Source organism: Aphis gossypii, chromosome 3, assembly GCF_020184175.1.
Source record: "Aphis gossypii isolate Hap1 chromosome 3, ASM2018417v2, whole genome shotgun sequence".
NCBI lineage: Eukaryota > Metazoa > Arthropoda > Insecta > Hemiptera > Aphididae > Aphis > Aphis gossypii.
This window is the reverse complement of record NC_065532.1, coordinates 10,433,965-10,456,673: the sequence shown is the minus strand read 5'-3', so window position 1 is coordinate 10,456,673 and position 22,709 is coordinate 10,433,965. Positions and strand designations below refer to the sequence as shown.

The window sequence follows — 22,709 nt, the reverse complement described above, 5'->3', positions numbered from 1 at the left end:
AAATAATTACTTCCATTGATCCGCTCAGAATCTAAAAACACATATACCATATTTCTTTTATTATTATTCATTAGGCCCTTAAACACTAAGTGAAAAGTTTGCGCGTGAACGATCATTGAAAATTTTTCGTTTTTCGTTGCTAGAACATAACGCTTATACACTATGCTTAATGTAGAGTTACTTCTATGATATTAAATTGCCCAATACTACATAGCATATGTATGTAAAAAATGCAAATACAACATTATTATTTAAATTTGTATATAATAGAATGTTAAACTATATTATTAGTGCTAGAAAAGCATTTTTTAAGACGCAAAAAAATTTAATCCATCAACTCCCTTACCCTAGTATTCTGGTAAATTATAAATATTTAAAATGTAATAATCGCTTTTATAAGTTATTTTAATATTATAGATATCATAATGTATTCTTTAACCAAACGTGATTGTATAATTGAAAGATCAGCTAGTGTTAAGTTTATTTATACTTGTGCCTAATCTAACCTGAAGTCTGGGCCCTGGAAAAACGTACATCAATTAATTTACTTTTGATTTAATAAATAAAAATAAAATATCGTTAATTATTGTGTTTTGAGATTTTACAGTTTCTTTTTTTATTGATATTTACCATAAACATAAATTTAATATCGGCAACAATGGAAATTAGTGACATAAAACAAAGTTTAGATACTCGTAATAACAATAATTATTGTAAATCACGACTGAAAATTGTGATTATTATAGGCGTACGTACGGGGTGGCTGGGTTGGCAGTGGTCCCCCTGTGACCTCTGGCTTTTTCTTTAATAAATGCATAAATATCAAAATTATTATAGGTACTAGATAGCGTACATTGTTACATTTTACATGAAAAAAGCGAAGCCACTTTCACTTTAGTTGTTTAACTATAAAATAAATGTAATAAAGTTATTAATTAATCAATTGTCATCACACAAGAATCTTTGGTTCGGACTTTTTTAAGGGCACCCCTGCGATCAAAGTCTGTGCACATCAATGACACTGATTAATAATAAGGTAAATATACCAGTTATACACCTTTAATAATTATGGTAAGAACTACAAATTTATTGAATTTTAGCATAGCTCAATACCTTAGTCCGTTAACTATTATTATAGGTAATAATAACTGTTAAGAATATTATCCGTAGAGTTAAATTATGAGTATAATAATCAAATATTGAATATTTTACATTATCATAATTCACTTTAAAATAAATATATCGTAAAAAACTAACGAGAGAACACAAATAATATTGTTATTAGATTAGTTAACCTTGAATACGGTCTTTATGAATGTACTAAAAATAGTGATAACAGATACATGTTTACTATAATGTTATCTATATACTATGCGTAAACAAAACTGGTATTAGGTAGGGGAAAATATCAAAGCGTTGTATATTTAAATTTATAATTTCAGTTACTATTTACTTAACGATCGACGTGCGTGGATATAGTGTACCTATGTTACTAATTTATTGTAATTTAAATAGTTTATATACATTTTAATACCAACACAAAAAATATGATATAAGATTAATAACTAACAATTATTATTATTACTAAGTATTCATAAAAAAATTATAATACGAATTAAATACTCTTACTATAATATAAACTATGTATAGGTAAGTTATCAAATGTATTCATAAATTAACTAATAATAGTAAAAACCAACTCAATCTTTATTTATCTGTTTTATTGTTTAAGTGAGATACCTAAGGCAGATAGTAAGACAGAACGTCCTCCTAATCCAAGATGTAATGCAAATTTTTTTCAAATCATCACACATAGGTAAACGAATTATATGTTTTTTACTTAGCTTAACGTATTTTGGAGTTTAGGTGTATATATTTGCAACTTGAAATGACAAATACCGATAGACCTATATCTATTTTTTTAATAACTTATACATTGGCAAAGGTTAAAACATAGATAATGCTATTTGCATTGTTATTTTCATGCTTACAGTAAACTGTTTAACGAAACATTCTTTTTAGTATTTAAAACAAGTAAAAACGTACTTAAGTTCACAACAAGAAAAAATATTAAATAGTTTGAACAATCATGTTTATAATTGTGCTTAGAGTGCTTAGACAGCCAAAGCGATAACTAGTGCGTCGCCATTCTATCATTTTTTATAACGAGGCATTATATACATATAATTTCTTAAACCATAACACCAATTATTATTTTAAACAAAACAACAGTGTGTAAAAAGAGTACGATAAAAAATCCTGCAAAGAGAGTTCTCTAGTCGATTTCCACGAATTCCCCGATTCATTAGGATAAAAAAAGTAGATTTTTACAAAATCGTTTCGAAGTTTTAGCCTCGGAAGAACAAGAAAATGTCCTCATGCAAACTGCAGATGCTCAATTCTTCTCACCAACAATAAAAACCTCGCCAAAACATATTTTACTAAGTTCTACAAAAATTTTGCTCGCAAGGTGTGATCAGAGGGTTTCACATGCAAAGCCAATAGATCTAAATATAACTGTTTAGTCTAACACACGTGTCAATTTCATGGTCATTAAATATTATCTGCCTGACGCTAGTTATCATTCTTATCTACCCCGTTCTTCCCAACCTTTCCATGTCGTGCTAAGCAACATTCTCTACTCCACTATTCCTACCATGTGCATTATTAACTGCCTAAATGACCTTCATCACAAATTCAACTATATTTCAAATATTAAATATTAAATATAAACACACTATGTGAACAAGTTATCATTTCCTTTATTTAATATAGAATTAGTCCGTAACAACAATAATCAATAAATATTCAAAATATTAAACTCAATAGTGAAATTCGAATATCCAAAGAGACAACTCGGTCCTCCTCAATGTCACTACTGTCAAAACTACGAACATACACGTAGTTACTGTTACCACTATCCACACTGTATAAAATACGGATCAAATCACTCCACCAACGAATGCACTAAAAAACGAGAGGAACCCTAAAAATCTGCAAACTGTGATGGAAATCACATTACAAATTATAAAGAAAATCTTTTAAAAAAATATTAAGCCGCACCAAACCTAAAGACAAAAAAATATTCTAATGTACCTAGTACCTAGCACCTGCACTTCGAAGAAATGGAAATAAAGCCTAGTTCAAACTCATAAAAAACCATTGTACGCCGAAATCACTGTTAACAAATCAACAACTGATCAATCTCTACTATATCATCACCAAATTCCTTGACGAAACAAAACCTATTATTAACCTTGTCACGATGCACAATATAATATAAATAATAATAGGAAAAGATAAAGCAAAAGAAAGAAAACAACAACAAATGTATATAACTATAGAACGAATTACAATAATAATAATATTAATAATAACAACAGAATGCGAAAATGCAAACTGCCTCTTCCCGCAAGAGTAATAATAATAAGAGTGCGCGAAGGCACAGCTAACACTAAGTATGTGTCCCAACGGGAACAGAGTCAACGGAAACAAAACAATTGAATAGATATATGTAACAATAACATATATATTTTTATATACGGAAAGGCACTGCTCGTTGAACAAAAACGAAATAAATAGAGCTACGATGTTACTAAGTCGCGGAAAAATGCACGGACTGCAAAAGAACGAACTTCTTGTTGCTCTAAAATCCTTAACCAAATAAATCCCACTGCCAATCTTTCCACCGCCATAACACACACAAACACGTACACATACACACCACAGTATATACTGTACAATGTACAGTGCACATTCATAACACGAATATCTAATATAATATATTATATACATAATTTCTATATTGTGTAAAAAACTTATTGCAACATATTATATGTTGATACATTTTAAATTTAATAAATAATAATAAAAAAAAAAAAATAATGTTTACAATTAGATTATTTTTTTTATTATATTACATAGTAAAAAAATTTAAAAAAAACATTTTTATATAATAATTTTACGTGTTAACTAATTAGGTATTAATTACTAATACATTTATCAATATTTATTATTAATAATAATATTAGTATATAAATGAAAAATGTAAGTTATGTACTATTTCATTATTATATCAAACGATATAATTACTATATTTTAAATACCTATACACTGTAAAAAAAGATTAAATACATTGCTTATAGAGGATTTCATACCAGCATGTGTTATTTCCGTCTTATAAACGTAATACTTACCAAAGCTGTAAATATTTTATTAAATAAACGATGCTGCATGGGGGTCAAACAATGTGCAAACAGTGTATTTAGATTAATATTAGAGTGAAATGACCTATTATCAACTTTAATTTTTAAGCGAGTTATAGCATAATTAAACATTAATATTATTACAATAACTAACTTAATCAAAGATCAAAGAATACAATGGCTTGGGAATATAATGGTACATGATATGGGCAGATAGCGACATGGAGTATTATTGTGGTGGCGATCAAAACTTTAAGAGAGTATATACACCAAGGAAAAAAGAGAAAAATACTGTATAGATATACTCATAACTTGATTAAAAGTTAAAATATTGTAAAAATCCAATATAAGAACACAGGTAATATGTTTTATCTTTAAGTTTGATAATAATCAAGTTACTTCATTCTAATATTTATGCTTAACACACAAAATTCATACTAAACAAAAATGTCCCCTATTATATATTTATGAGACGGAAACAATAACACATACAACTTTAACGTCCTCTAAAATCTCATTTTTTTTATTTGTATTTTATTTTTACAGTTAAAAATTATTTGCGTGTTCTATGAGCCCTCTTATTTCATTAATAAGAACAGCAAATTTTTTATTTATTTTTATAATTGTATATTGTATATTTTCAAATTGCTATAAGAAATATTTACAAAGAATTTTGTATTTAATAGTACAAAACAGTAAAATTTTAATCATTTCACAAAATAAAATTTGTCTATAATTAATATTGTGCAATATATTCTGTTTTTTTTTTCACAATATTTTTGTATTATTGTTATATTGTATTAATTATAATACCTACTAAAAACTTATTACTTATTTAACTACCCAATTAACCAATACCAAATCAAATTTTCAAAAAAAAAATTGTTGTAAATTTAATTCTTTCCTCGATCTCTACACAGAATCAATACAGTATATAACACTAGTAGGTACTCAAACGACAAACAAATACTATAAATGTTTAACTTAAAAATTTAACTGTAAAATGTATAATACTCACATACATAACGTACACTGTACACAAACCAATTCGATTAACTGTTCACCCTTATTTTCTAAATCAATTATTGTTATTTTGAAAAACAAATATTTTTTTTATAACTTTAAGACTATATTTTTATAAGAATTAAAACTAATAAGTATGATAGTTATTTTTTAATTACATGTTTTATTTATAGTTGGATATTAAACCTATTAAAAATAGGACGTCTCAGAGATTTGAATGAAACGGATTTGTATACAACATTAGACGACCAGAAATCATCGACATTAGGCGATAAATTGGAAAAGTATATTGCCAATATAATTTTCTAATATAACCTACTATAATGATATTTATTAATACTTCGAAATAACTTAGTACTTATATTTTGACTTTAGGATATGGAGATCAGAGTTAGCCAATGTGTCTTCAATGAATCGAAATCCAAATTTGTTGAGAGCTTTGATCAGGATGTTTGGTGCAAAATTTATTCTATATGGATTTCTACTTTGCATAATGGAAATTATTTTCAAGTAAGAATTTTTTTTTAATTTTTAGATTAAGTATATAATAATTAATAATAATAACAATAATAATGAAATATTTTCAATTTTCAATATTACCGAATTCTATTATTTAAGATTAGGTAATCTCTTTACCTATATGAATAACTTAGGCATTTATGTTATTTTATATCATTACCACGAAAATATTTAATAATTTTTTCTTTTGAGAAATGTATCCTTATTTGATAATATTTTTATTATTACTTGATTCTCGATCGTATGATATTATTGTATTATGAATAATTATGACTAATGATAACGGCAAGAAGTAAATTTAAAAATTAAATTTATGATTTTGAGCAGAGAAATTGATTTTACAATGATGTGTGTATTTTTATTTTGTTTGTGAACGACAAGTAGTCGATAAAATGTATTATATAAAATTATATTTTCAAAAGTGGAGGGTATTTTCTGGTATAAATTTGTTTATATATTAAATAGGTCAAAATAAAAAGGTTCCTAGTACAATTTCGTTAAAATTTGGAAAAACAGGTAAAGAAAAAATGTATTTAACAAAGATGATAAAAATTTTTTGTAAAACTCAAAAATTTTGTGAAATTTTTATTTTATCATTTTCTATTTACGATAAAATATTTCGACTTGACTTTTTTAAGCTATTTATAAGCATAAAATTTCAATTTTTTTTTATGATTGTCACCTAGAAATTTTACATTAAAAAAAAAAAAAAACAGGGTACAATATAAATGCTTAAAAATCTTCTAATCGTTTTTTATTTTTCATTTAAAAAATAACTAAAATCCGTATAGTCAAAACAATTTTTTAAATATTTTAAGTTGAAATTCAGACAAAATTAATTAAAAATTAGAAATTCATAAATTGTATATCTTTTTTATATTTAAGTTCTTAAAAAATCCTCATAAGTAATCTATTCTTAACCATAAAACATAATAAACATTATAAAGTTCATTATTTTATATAGACATTTTATATTCAAATTTGGTCTATATTACTCGAAAATATTTAAAAATAAACTTTATTAAATTTTTTTCAAAAAAAATTATTTATGAGTGCCTAAAACTTACACCATATTACTATGAATTGTACTATACGCAATGACATTTCAAATTTATTTTAACAAAATATTTATTTATGCTATGAATCTATTAATACTGTATTAAGATATTTACAAAAAAATATTGTTGCATTTTAATTTATACAAGTTGATTTAATAATTAAATACTAATAATACCTATGCTAAATTAATAAATGTAATATTTGTAGAAAAAAATATGTCAACCTACTGGCTACTATAATACTAAAAGTAAAATAAATGACTTAAATGCCTAAATATATCAGAAAAATACTTCACGATGTATCATTTGTGATATACATTGACAGATCTCCTCAAAATAGTTTTTGTATATAATGATTGAACTCAATCATTAAACTCAAGTTTAATACCACCAATAACAGTGAGCCACTCAACACTCAATGCAGAGGTATAATTGCCTACATTATTAATTTCTTATTATATATCATCAATAATTATTTTATTATATTATTTATTTATTTATTTATTTATAAATTAGATAAATGATTAAATATCAATAAAAATGTAATCAAAATAGTTAATATTAACATTTAACATAAACTAAATTTTAACTTATTAACTTGTTTAAGTATAAGAAACATTAGATAAAACAATACATATTATATTTGTTTATTTTATTGAAGTACGTAATATAAACACAACATTTGAAAAGTATAATATTTTAATATAATAATAATTATGATTGTTGTATACTATTACATCTTCTTTTATTACAGTATGTCTCAACCTTTATTAATTGGTGAACTATTAGCATATTTCAACCATAATAATTCCAAAAATATTGACATAAAATATGCATACCTATACTCATCAGTTTTAATATGCAGCATGCTTATGACAACTATCCTTACCTTTTTCACATATGAAGAAATGATAAATGAAATAATGAAGGCGAAAGCTGCTTGTTGTTCTTTAATCTTCAGAAAGGTAATCCTATAAAATATTCTTTAAATTATTTGTAAATATATTTACATTATTAAAGAATATGATAATTAATACATACTAGAAATTTTGTATTGATGTTATTTCCATTTTTCAAATAATGGCATAATTTAAGTTTTAGATTTCCATACTCAGTAGAATAAGCATGTTTGCAGACCATATCCCTATTTTGAAATTTGAAGAAATTGGGACGATGTTTGAGGGCAAAAAACTAGATTAAAAGTACAAATCAGCATAAATTAATGAAGTTAATTTTAATTTGAAAATATATAATGTGGGGGTATCAGAAAAATGAAGCTTAGGAAAACATATTCATTCTTTTGTTCAAAATTTAAAATATGTTTTGGTTATTTGATAGGACTTAAAGGATAATGTTTTTTGGAATTAAAAACACTATAACGGAATAATCCTTTTATATATTATAACAATTTTTCTAAATTATTTCCGAAATATTTCCCTACAGTTTTCGTTTGTTGGCTTATTGTTAAGATATTCTGATTCCATATTAATTTGATACGACAATATTCTATTTAAATTATTTGTTGCTTCCATTATACTATAAACTTACATTTGGAGATCAGCTAAAATACTTATACCCGAGTTTCCTCGTTTTGTTTATTTTAATTTACTATAAACGAATAATGGTTTCGTTTTTTGTCTGCATAGACATTATGCCTGAGTCATAAAACTTTTGGTGAAACTGCCGTTGGACAAGTGATCAATTTGATATCGAATGATGTAAGTCGATTTGAATGTGCAAAAAATCTACATTATTTATGGATCGGACCCCTACAAATAATAATTGGAATATATTTTTTGTGGCAAGACACTGGTGTATCCTTATTAGTTGGAGTAGCTACATTTTTTTTTTTTATTCCATTACAAGGTAATTTTAAATAAATAACTGTTTACAATCAGTACATTAAAAATAATTAAATAATATTTATATGAATATATTCTTATAATCTAGCCACTTTTTTAAATTTCAGGTTGTATGGGCAAAATAATTTCTAAATATCGTTTGCAGACTGCAAAGAAGACCGATGAAAGAATACGATTAATGAATGAAATCATTTCGGGGATACAAGTGATTAAAATGTACACATGGGAAAAACCATTTGGAAATCTCATAAAATATACTAGACAGTATGTATGATTTGATAATAACATCTATATTACTATTGGTCTCAAATATTATATTATATTGTGGTGATTATAGACTAGAGGTTAAACAAATAAAAGGAGCCACATTTATTAAATTCATATGGGTATCACTTAAAGTTATTCAATCGAGATTCCAAATATTTATCAGCATTTTAATATACGTGTTATTAGGAAATAGAATATCTTTCCAAAAAGTAAGTTCATAACTAACGATTTTCTTATAGATATAAAGTAAATTCAATTATATTGTTATTATTTGCACATAGGTTTACGTCCTTACATGTTTCTTCAATCTGTTACATTTATCAATGGCAGACATATTTTCTCTTAGTTTGTTGGAAATAGGTGAATTAATGGTATCAATTAAACGCATACAAGTATGAATACATTTAGATTTAATATTTTTTATACTAATTTATTTATAAATATCTTAATTATAAAAATAAATAATGAATGTTTGAAATAAAAGTGAACATGTCGTAAGTAAATACCACTTTGATAATTGATGTACAGTAGATGTCGTATGATGGCGCGTGTGTTAAATATGAATTCAATGATATATTATTATGACGTACGTATCAAAACTATTCAAAACGATTCTGAGTAGAAAATGTATTGATTTTACAATAATGTGTTTTTTTTGTGTGTGTATTCGTGTACAGCATAACTTAATATGTACAATTTTTTTTTATAAGAGTTCAAAACTCAAATTTTTACGAAATATATCAAATACCCGAAAATTTACAAGTATTTTGTAATTGAAAATTCATAAAACTTTTTGTGTTTGTATCTAATGTTAAAATATGCAACTCTAAGTTTTCCATAAATTTTTCTTTAAATAGTTTTAAAGAGAAACTTGAAACCTCATATTAAGAAAAATGTTATAAGCGTTTAAATTTTAAATGTTTCTAACATAGTATAACGAAAACGATTTATAATCAAACGGTTTTAAGTATTTGTTTTTATTCAAAAACCACAATTCCCAAATACCTGAAAAGATCATCAGTGATTTAAATTGGAATTTTCTATATAAGATATAATTTACAAAATATTGCGCTTATTTTAAGGCTATTTGAAGTTCAAATAATGACAACAATTTACAATTTATAAAAAAATAGTTGTCAACCGCGTGCTCCGCCACTGTAGTTAGTTGTTTGCAAATTGTGGAGCTGCAGTTTCTTTGTCTTATTGTCATTTCTATCATAAAAGGCTATAAAGTGAACATACCTTTTACCTAACCAAAATAATAATAATCTTAGTTGTTTATAAATTCGCATACATATGAATAATAATTATAGATAATAAAAATAATTTTTTTCTCTCATTAATATCACTATTCATACATCCGGGAATTATATTATATAATAATATCATAACGTCGTTAAATGAATAACAATAATAATGATTATTAAACAACAACATTAGGCGTGGCGTTCTGTGGGTCTTCACATCATACAACCAATCAGCGCGCTATACTTATTCTACTACTTTTCTATTGGTTATTATTATTGTATGCATTTTAACTTATATTAACTACTCGAAACTCAAGAGTTCGTCAGTCGTAGTTGGAACGCAGGGATCTATACTATAAACTTTAAACCATGCAGGACCGTTCAAAGCACCAAGCCGTTTTCACATCTCATATACGTCAACAATAACAACAAAATTTATTCTAAACACACATTCTGAGGTGGGTGATGGGCGATTGCTTAACTATAGGTAAGCTTTAAACAATTATTTTGATATATTATAATCTTTACTATAAAAGCAAGTCTCAATTTTTTATCACGCATACAAATCTACACCGTTTAACGTATAGTCACCAAATTTTTTACTGTTATATCTGACAGTTTTCTGGAGTTTTCAGTACCACTTTTGTTAGGGGTCATGTCCAATATTTTGAAATTTTAAGATTTTTACAAAAATATGTTATTTCATTATTTGTATCTATCTATCTATCTATCTATCTACGTGTTCCTATCTAAAAGTATATGTGTATCTTTATTTCTTTAATTTCAATGAGTTACACAAAATAAGTTTTGAGTCTATCCTATAAAATTTAAATTTCGACGTATATATATTTTTATAATGGGTTATACCTATATTATAATAGGTATATTAAAATAATAATAATTTTTTGTTCCCTTTTCGAAATAAATGAAATAAAGATATTGTTATACTATAGGAACTGGAACACGTATATGTGTAGATGTATTTCGTTTTCATACCAAATAGTGTGTTTAGATACAAATAATACAATTCTGTAAAAATCTATTAATGTCAAAATATTAAAACATCATGTTCACAAACAAAAGTGGTATTTAATTCACTTGTAAAATAACGATTTAGTATCATATAATCATATAAGTTTGACTTACAACAATAATTATAAAATAACTTAAACGTTGGAAAATAAAAAAAATTTTATCTCAGGTTTAAATTTTTACGAAATCCAAAATTCACTTGTAAAATAACGATTCAGTATCGTATAATTTTAGGTTTTCACCTTAGTTAAAAATCACAAGTCGTAGAAACTTTAAACAAACACCAGTTGTTTAAATTGGCATTTTCTTTACAATATTTAATTTTAGTGGTGTTCGTGTCATTAAAAAAGATCTACATTTTTCACTAAACTAATTAAAATATAATTTATTTTATATTTTATATATTAGGCTGACAAATCATCTCCGTTCAGAATCATTTTTCGAGTACAATGCTACCCACTTGACCTCGTTTTTTTTGTTTTTGTTTTTTTTTTTTGTGTATGTGTGTGTGTACAGTACTACAGTATAACTTGTCAAAATATTGCTTCAAAACTTCATGGGTGGTTTCCGATTGCAAAGTGGATATTCACTGGTGCACTATAGAGTTCTAAAGTATGAATATTACAACAGTTATCACTATTAATACTTGAATTTTTCAACAAATGTTTGTGTTACAGATGTCTAAATACTGATAAATTTTCTAAATATATTGGCTTTTTTTAGTTTTTTATAAACAACTGAAATTTTCGATTATTCTAAGAATTGTTTTTTGAAATGTCGATAAAAAAATTTTGGGTTCTCAAACAAAACTTGAACATTTTATAGTTTAACACAAGGTTTCTCATAAGTCTTTATTATTGCAATTAAATAAAAATCAAAAATCATTAATCACAATTTTTTTTATAAGAGTTCAAAACTCAAATTTTTACGAAATATATCAAATACCCGAAAATGTACAAGTATTTTATAGTTGAAAATTAATAAAACTTTTTGTGTTTATATCTTGGTTAAAAAATGCAACACTAAGTTTTCCATAAGTTTTATTTAAAATAACTATAAAGAATACTCGAAACATTATTATAGGAAAAATAAATTGTATGTGCGTTTCAATTTTAAATTTTCGTGAAATTGCGTTACGGACGAATTATCCTCAAACGATTTTAAATATTTGTTAATATTCAACAAGCATAAGTCGTAGATAATTTCAGTAGAAAATCTCACCATTTATTTATATTGGAATTTTTTTTACATAATTTAATTTTCAAAGTATTTCGCTTATTTTAATGCTATTTTAGGCATTTCAAATATTCGTTTTTGTTTAGTTTCTTTTTTATAGTTAACATCGATAAAATTTTTTTGGCTTAGTCAAAATACACGACAGTTTATTAACTTAACTATAATATTTTGGGCAAAGCTTATATTTAATACACTAACTAGATCAATAAATAATTAAATAAAAAACAATTTATAAGGAACCATGCATTTAATTTTAACGAAAAACGGGAATTTTTAAGTAAAATCTTTTTTTTTTATGGTTGTAACTCAAAAACGAATCACTATTAATACTTGAATTTTTCAACAAATGTTTGTATTACAGATGTCTAAACACTGATAAATTTTCTAAATATATTGGCTTTTTTTAGTTTTTTATAAACAAATGAAATTTTCGAATATTCTAAGAATTGTTTTTTGAAATGTCGATAAAAATATTTTGGGTTCCCAAAAAAAACTTGAAAATTTCATAGTTTAACACAAGGTTTCTCATAAGTCTTTATTATTGCAATTAAATAAAAATCAAAAATCATTAATCACAATTTTTTTTATAAGCGTTTATAATAATTCCAATCTTTTCGAAATATATATCATAATATTTAGTATTTTGTAGTTGAAATATCATAAAACTTTTTGTGTTTATATCTGGGGTTAAAAAATGAAACACTATGTTTTCCATAAGTTTTATTTAAAATAACTATAAAGAATACTCGAAACATTATTATAGGAAAAATTTTATGCGCGTTTCAATTTTAAATTTTCGTGAAATTGCGTTACGAACGATTTATAATCAAACGATTTTAAATATTTGTTAATATTCAAAAAGCATACGTCGTAGATACTTTCAGTAGAAAATCTTACCATTTATTTAGATTGGCATTTTCTTTACATAATTTAATTTTCAAAGTATTTCGCTTATTTTAATGCTATTTTAGGCATTTCAAATATTAGTTTCTTTTTTATAGTTAATATCGATAAAAATTTTTTGGCTTAGTCAAAATACACGACAGTTTATTATAAAAAGTTCTTTATAAGTCAGTTTATAGTGGTTCAAATATTATAAAATTACAAAGTCACGATTTTTTTTTTTTATTAGTATTTGAAGTTCAAATATTGACGAAAATTCGTCAAAATCATGAATATTTACCAATTATTTTGTAGTAAAAATGTTATATAATTTTTTTATAAATTTGAACTACAAGTAGCTAAGAGTTGAAATTTAATACAAGATTTTTCATAAGTTTGTCTTACAATAATTATTATAAAGGAAGAATTTTGTGGTATTCAGGTCATAAACCCCCTTTTTCACCACTCGCTGGAAAATTTATCCTAGGGCGCCTAGGACTTAGGCTGTCAAATCATCTCCGTTTAGAATCTTTTTTCGTATATAAAAATACCATTCATAGTAACTTACTGTACAGCAAAGCGTTACACACTTAACCGCCCTTTTTTCATCATTATTATTATATTTTATTTCACTATTAGTCTTACAATGGATTTAATACATTTTTACCGAATATATAGGTAACACTTATTATATAATTCACCTTTAAGTATTATTATATAGTCATATAGACACCATAATTTGGTTATTGTTATTAATAAGAAATAACTTTTTAGTCAATATCACCTTACTGTAAAGTGTAAAACAATGTGAATAGGTTAAAAGTAAAATTACTATTAATAATATTAATTATTGAATTAAAAAATTCGTGATAGAGGTATTTGAATCTTACACTTTTAACCGTATTTAGTTATTTATACCATATGAAGAAACTAGCCAACGCTTCACTTTTACTGACTTAATGTTGTATTTTAGATTCTGAACGGAGTGAAGAATGTATTGATTTTACAATGATGTATGTTTTAGATTCTGAACGAAGTGATGAATGTATTGATTTTACAATGGTGTGTGTTTTTTTTTTTTTTTTTTGTTTTTGGGTCTGTGTACAGCATAACTAGTCGAAATAATGCTCCAATTTTAAACAATGGGGGTGGTTTCCGATGTAAAAGTGAATATCCTTGGTGCATTATAGAGGTAAAAAGTTAACATTTTCCAACAGTTTTCAAAAAAATCGAGAAAAACAAAAAAAAAATGACGGAAAAACGCCAATTTTTACGCAAAACCAGTTTTCGACCAAATCGATTTTTTTTTATGGTTGTAATTCAAAAACTAATCACTGAAAATACTTGAAATTTTCACCAAATGTTAATGTCAGTGGTATCCGTATATAGTTAAATTTTCAAAAAATTTTGACTTTTTTTGAGTTATTTATAGACCACTGAAATTTTCGATTTTTTTGAGAAATTTTTTTTAAAGTGTCAATAAAAAATTTTTGGATAACCAAAAAGTTTTGAAAATTTAATTCAAGGTTCCTTATGAGTTGTTTTTATTGTAGCTAAAAAAAATTAAAAATCGTTAGTCACAATTTTTTTTTATAAGCGTTTTTAGTTCAAATTTTTACGAAATCTGTCGAAAACGCGAAAATTTGCAAGTAATTTTGAAGTTGAAAAATCATAAAATTTTTTTCTTTTATAACTAACTTTTGAAAATTTGGTACAAGGTTCTCCATAAATTTTTCTTCAAATATCTGTAAAAAAAATTCTACCGAATTCAGACAAAAAATTTTTATGAGTGTTTGAAATTTAAATTTTTACAAAACCGCGTTAAATAACGGTTTAGCCTCAAACGATTTTTGATATTTGTTATTATTCAAAAAGTATAAGTCGTAGATACTTGAAAATTTTACCAGTTATTTAGATTGGCATTTTCTTTACGTGATTTAATTTTCAAAATATTTTGACTTTTTTTGAGCTATTTATAGACAACTGAAATTTTCAACTTTTCTGAAAATTTTTTTTTGAAGTGTCGATAAAATTGTTTTGGCCCTATCAAAATACTTGTAAATTTTATACAAAGTTCCTCATATGTTATTCTTATAGTGATTAAAAAATTATAAGAATACATAGGCACAAATTTTTTTTATTAGCATTTGAAGTTCAAATTTTGATAAAAATTCGTCAAAATCATGAATATTTGCAAATTATTTTGTAGTTCAAACTTCATAAAATTGTTTGTATTTATATCTAACGTTAAAAAATTCAACACTAAGTTTTCCATAAGTTTTGCTTCAAAAAGCTATAGAGAAAATTTTAAGAGCCATTATAGGAAAAATGTTTTAAGCGTTTGAGTTTTTAAATTTTTATGATATCGGAATATTTGTTTCAAAATAGAATATATGACAATATTTAATTTTTATATATTATAGACTGACAAATCATCTCCGTTCAGAATCGTTTTTCGTATACAATGATACTTATCATTGCATTCAAATTTAATCTACCCTAGTCCGAGGTCCACCCCACCCCCTAATGTACAGCAGAGCGGTACCCGCCGACTTTTTTATTATTGTACCTAAAAGTAACTATAATATTTTGGGCAAAGCTTATATTTAATACACTAACTAGATCAATAAATAATTAAAAAAAAACAATTTATAAGGAACCATGCATTTAATTTTAACGAAAAACGGGAATTTTTAAGTAAAATCTTTTTTTTTTTATGGTTGTAACTCAAAAACGAATCACTATTAATACTTGAATTTTTCAACAAATGTTTGTATTACAGATGTCTAAACACTGATAAATTTTCTAAATATATTGGCTTTTTTTAGTTTTTTATAAACAAATGAAATTTTCGATTATTCTAAGAATTGTTTTTTGAAAAGTCGATAAAAATATTTTGGGTTCCCAAAAAAAACTTGAAAATTTCATAGTTTAACACAAGGTTTTTCATAAGTCTTTATTATTGCAATTAAATAAAAATCAAAAATCATTAATCACAATTTTTTTTATAAGCGTTTATAATAATTCCAATCTTTTCGAAATATATATCATAATATTTAGTATTTTGTAGTTGAAATATCATAAAACTTTTTGTGTTTATATCTGGGGTTAAAAAATGAAACACTATGTTTTCCATAAGTTTTATTTAAAATAACTATAAAGAATACTCGAAACATTATTATAGGAAAAATTTTATGCGCGTTTCAATTTTAAATTTTCGTGAAATTGCGTTACGAACGATTTATAATCAAACGATTTTAAATATTTGTTAATATTCAAAAAGCATACGTCGTAGATACTTTCAGTAGAAAATCTTACCATTTATTTAGATTGGCATTTTCTTTACATAATTTAATTTTCAAAGTATTTCGCTTATTTTAATGCTATTTTAGGCATTTCAAATATTCGTTTTTGTTTAGTTTCTTTTTTATAGTTAATATCGATAAAATTTTTTTGGCTTAGTCAAAATACACGACAGTTTATTATAAAAAGTTCTTTATAAGTCAGTTTATAGTGGTTCAAATATTATAAAATTACAAAGTCACGATTTTTTTTTTTTATTAGTATTTGAAGTTCAAATATTGACGAAAATTCGTCAAAATCATGAATATTTACCAATTATTTTGTAGTAAAAATTTTATATAATTTTTTTATAAATTTGAACTACAAGTAGCTAAGAGTTGAAATTTAATACAAGATTTTTCATAAGTTTGTCTTACAATAATTATTATAAAGGAAGAATTTTGTGGTATTCAGGTCATAAACCCCCTTTTTCACCACTCGCTGGAAAATTTATCCTAGGGCGCCTAGGACTTAGGCTGTCAAATCATCTCCGTTTAGAATCTTTTTTCGTATATAAAAATACCATTCATAGTAACTTACTGTACAGCAAAGCGTTACACACTTAACCGCCCTTTTTTCATCAGTATTATTATATTTTATTTCAATATTAGTCTTACGATGGATTTAATACATTTTTTTTTTATTGTACCTAAAGTAACTACAATATTTTGGGCAAAGCTTATATTTAATACACTAACTAGATCAATTAATAATTAAAAAAAAACAATTTATAAGGAACCATGCATTTAATTTTGTATGAATAGAAAATGAAACGCTTGATGAACAAAAATATCTTATACTAAAAAAATATAAACTTAGAGCATTCATAAAAATCTATGTAATTTTTCACAAAACCTTTTTAATTTAAAGTAAAAAATACAGTAAAACTTATATTAATTTTTTAAATAATAGACATAAAATAAAATATTTATGTATAACTAATTATAAATACATTTTGTCAAAAATGTAAATTAAAATTGAAAATCATTAAAATAAAGAAAAAAATAAAATATTGAAAATCATAAATGTCTATAAATAGCTCAAAAAGAATCAAAATAATTAGAAAATTATGTAATATGTAAAAATTACCGGCATAAAAAATTTGGTGAGACTTAGTTACAGTTATCTATTATTGAATCACACAAAAAACAATTGTCAGTCTTTGAATTTTCTTAAAAATCTCTGTTATTCTTTAATTTATATTTACTCTCAATTGTTTTAACTATTTAATGTACCGATTTGATTCAAATTGCACCATAAAGTTTATGAATTATGTCATAAACTTGCCCCAAAGTTGAATACAAAAGATTTTTACTGTTCTAATATTTGAAGAAAGAAAAAACACACACGACATTGTAAAATCATTATAATTAAGACATTATTTAACTCCACTTAAAATCTAAAATTAGATTCATGTTTTTTATAGCATTATTTATTACTCGAAGAAAAAGATGATCAAATCCAAAACTCTTATTCGAAATATGATAAATCAGTGGAACATAATATTGGACAATCGCCCATTGTTGATGACCATATTTCAAATAACTGTAATGACTTTGAAAACAAAAAAGAGTCTGTTAATAGTCACGGTATAGTTATTTTGAACACTTCTGCTAAATGGACAGAAGTTCAAAATAATAATACATTAGAAAATATAAATTTAACAGTAAATTCTGGACAATTGGTTGCAGTTATCGGACCAATAGGAGCCGGTAAGGTAAAATTCATAAAATTTATATTTATTTATTATACTTTCTTTCTATATTATTAAACGATACTAAAAACTAATTCCAGAGTTCATTAATACAAGCAATTTTAAGAGAATTGCCTGTCTTTAAAGGCAAAATATCTGTGGATGGCATTTTATCTTATGCATCACAGGAACCATGGATATTTGCTGGTACTATTCAACAAAATATTCTTTTTGGATCACCAATGGACAAAGAACGTTTCAAAGAAGTAAATAAATACGGATTGACATTATATAATAATATGCAATTATTTAAATGACAGTTAACCACTATGATTTTTAAATAGGTTATTGATGTCTGTGCTCTAAAAAGCGATCTTGAACATTTTCCACTTGCCGATGAAACGATGGTGGGGGAAAGAGGAATAACTTTGAGCGGAGGACAAAAAGCAAGAATTAATTTAGCTAGGTAAAAAAAAATTTGAAAATTAACCATAATTTGTCCATTTAATATTTCCAAACATTTTTTTTTTAGAGCGGTGTACAAAAAAGCTGATATTTACTTACTTGATGATCCACTTTCAGCTGTTGACGTGAAAGTTGGCATTCATTTATTTGAAAAATGCATTAAAAGTAAGTATAGTTCCAAATGCTTTAACTATATAATTACTATAATATAATATAATAATATAATAATATATAAATGATAATAATAATAATAATATAATAATAATATAATATATATAATTACTATATAATAACTATATAAACACAATTAAACATATTATTTCTGGTTACAGGCTACCTCAAAGAAAAAGCATGTATTCTTGTTACTCATCAAGTACATTATTTATCTGAAGTTGATCATATTGTTCTAATGGATAATGTTAGTATTAGTATATTATAATATTAAAATTACTGTAGGGTATTAACTTTCTATCTTGTTTATTTTTTTTTTTTTTTTTTTTTTTTTAGGGTAAAATTATAATTAAAGGATCTTATCAAGATATTCAAGCTTCTGTTTTTGACTTCGCAAAAATACTTGGACCATTAAAAAGAACAACCATTGAAAATGAAATTGAAATTAACAATTTGAACAACGATGATGTCGAATTATCCTTGGATTCATCTCAGACTGGTTCAAACGAAATTAAAGCTTCAATTCAGAAACCTGATAAGAAATTAGAAAATGAGTTTGACAAATATAAATCCAAAAATGTTGTAATATCGTACATCTCGTCTAGTGAAAGTACATACAACGTAGTTTTTGGTTTTTTTATGTGCATTTTAATTCTGGGACTTACTGTCGGAGGAGAATTTTGGCTTAGCTTCTGGTACTATCATATTAATTAAGTAATTTTTAAGTAATTATGAAATTTGTATGATATAACTTTTCAGGGTTAATCAGGAGGATTATTATAATCCAAAAAATACATTTAATAATAGTTTATCAGAAACACCTCATGATACTTCTAATTTATTATTATGGTTGAACAATCATCATGAATATTATGTTATCATTTATGCCTTTTTCATGGTTTCCCTGATAATAGCAGTGATAATTAGGTCTGTTATATTTGTCAAAATCTCAATGAAAGCTTCAATTAATTTACACAATCGAATGTTCAACTCCATAGTAGGAACCACTATGTCTTTTTTTAACACAAATTCATCAGGTATGTAATTAATTTTTTTTTAGTATGTGTGTTATAAAAATATTATTAATTAAAACTTTTAAATTAAACAATAGTATTTTAATTAATATTTTTTTTACAGGATTCATAATGAATCGCTTTTCAAAAGACTTAGGTGCTGTAGATGAAATCTTACCAGATATTTTTTTGGATTCTTTACAAGTTATACATTTTTTTTTCTTTAGCTATTTTACTAAATATTTTAAAAATTAATTTAATTTAGAATTTAAAAAATCTAACCGTTTATTTCTATAATTCTTAGATTTTCATGTTCATTTTTGGGACTGTAATTATAGTTGGATTTACCAATATTTATCTATTGATACCAACATTTATTATTGGAATTATCATTTATAAAATTAGAAATTATTATTTCTGTACAACACAAAACATCAAGAGGTTAGAAGCAGCTAGTAAGTATCATGGTTATATTACAATTAAATACAATTAATATTAAAATATTTTTTTTTTTTTTGACATTAATTATTTTTGTAAAAATGCAAAAATTTGAACTAAAAACTTCATATTTTCAATGCCGCTATGCTATAAAACCTATAAGTAGATGTAGCCAATAAGTTTCTAATAACAATGTAGTGTATACTATAATAATAATTTTAAATTTTATGTTTACACAGTGCTAAGTGTCTTGGTAAATGTTTGTACAAATCAAAATAATAGTGCAATTTATAACTTATGAATGTTATGATTTGAAAAAAAATTAACTTTTTTTAACTGAGTTAAGTTAATTTTATTTTCTATCTTAACTTTTAACTTATCTAGTTACTTTTTAACCTTACTTTTAAACTGTAACTGAAGGCAATTTAATGGAATTAGCTTAACTAGCCACAGTTAATTATTTTCATTAACTTGCTCACCTTTGGCAAAATTTCATATAACCTCTTGCAGTACAATACCATATTAATATAACATTATAATTTATATTGTATTTTTCAATTAAAACAGAATTGTTTTTTATTTTTAATTATAAACAGCACGAAGTCCTGTATTAGCACATATGAATGCATCATTACAGGGTTTAACAACAATACGAGCGTATAAAGCAGAACAAATATTATCACAAGAATTTGACAAACATCAAGTACTTACTTATATTAAAATTTACTAAAATAACTTTATTTATTTATACTGCTCGTAATAAATAACATTTATTTTAATTATTTGTGTATTTTACATTTAGGATTTACATTCATCGGCTTCACATATGTATACATGTTTGAATCAAGGATTCGGGTTTTGGATAGATATTGTTTGTGTACTTTATTTATGTATTATTCTATTCAGTCTATTAATAGCCGATAACAGTAAGTTGAAAGTTGTAAGATTCTCTTAATAATTTTAAATCATGTTATTTCACCAATTAATTAAAACTTCAGCTATTTACGGAGGAAGTGTCGGACTAGCTCTTACACAAGTGATGACCCTACTCTGTAGGATTCAGTGGGGTGTAAGACAATTAACAATATTACTATGCCAATTTACATCAGTTGAAAGATTAATAGAATACACGCATTTACCACTTGAAGATACTCTCCACTCTAGTGAAGGTAAAACTTAATAATTATTGTTTAATTTGTTTGTTTCAACAAATAGTTTAAAATAAAATAAATTATTTTTAAATTATTAATTTGTTTTTTAGTAAAAAATCCACCAAAAGAATGGCCTTATTCTGGAAAAATCGTATTCAAAGATTTTAATCTACGTTACAGTCTAAATTCACCTTATGTATTAAAAGATCTAAATATTGAAATTCGATCAATGGAAAAAGTAAGCATTTGAGAGTTACTTTTAATGGTCAATAATGATTCTTTTACGTTTATTTAGATTGGTATTGTTGGCCGGACCGGTGCAGGCAAATCATCGTTTATCGGAGCATTATTTAGATTAGCTCTTAATGAAGGTAAAATCATCATTGACGATGTAGATATACATGAGTTGATGCTCAAAGACCTGAGATCTAAGTTATCTATAATTCCTCAGGAACCAGTATTGTTTTCTGGCACAATGCGAACAAACTTAGATCCATTTGATGAATACCCAGATCATGATCTTTGGAATGCTCTAGATGAAGTATATTGTGTTCTAATTAATATAACTTAAAAACAAAATATTTGTTTTATTGTTACTTGATTTGTATATTATTTTTATAGGTTGAACTCAAAAACTTTGTGGAGGGTTTGCCCGGTGGTCTTAACTCAAAATTGTCAAGTAGTGGTTCGAACTTCAGTGTCGGTCAACGACAGTTAGTTTGTTTAGCTCGAGCTATACTACAAAATAATAAAATCCTAATATTGGACGAGGCCACTGCCAATGTTGATCCGCTGTAATAAAAATAATTTTATTTAAAATATTTAATTATTTATCTTTACCACATTTTTATTTACAGGACTGATAAATTGATTCAAAATACAATAAGAAATAAATTTAAAAATTGCACAGTACTAACAATTGCTCACCGTATAAATACTATTATGGACTCCGATCGAGTATTAGTTATGGATTTTGGCAAAATAGTTGAATTTGATCACCCGTATAATTTATTGAAGAACACTGAAGGATTTTTTTACAAAATGGTTGAGCAAACTGGAAAGGATACATCTTAATTTTGACATAATGAGGCTACAGAGGTATAAA

General features: G+C 24.9%; 1 protein-coding gene across 1 annotated transcript; it reads left to right on the top strand.

Moving 5' to 3' along the window:
* Window positions 1-1,453: 1,453 nt before the first annotated feature.
* On the top strand, window positions 1,454-22,708 carry LOC126551427 (ATP-binding cassette sub-family C member 4-like). Its single transcript, XM_050204666.1, is given in 25 exon segments — window positions 1,454-1,650; window positions 1,733-1,816; window positions 5,402-5,512; window positions 5,604-5,738; window positions 7,560-7,770; window positions 8,452-8,671; window positions 8,775-8,931; window positions 9,005-9,143; window positions 9,216-9,326; window positions 18,100-18,390; window positions 18,468-18,632; window positions 18,711-18,832; window positions 18,899-18,996; window positions 19,164-19,249; window positions 19,339-19,697; window positions 19,762-20,039; window positions 20,140-20,219; window positions 20,320-20,470; window positions 21,050-21,156; window positions 21,256-21,379; window positions 21,452-21,622; window positions 21,715-21,842; window positions 21,900-22,145; window positions 22,226-22,398; window positions 22,462-22,708. Coding segments are annotated over 25 exon segments (4,002 nt in total). The 5' UTR covers window positions 1,454-1,642.
* Window position 22,709: the final 1 nt, after the last annotated feature.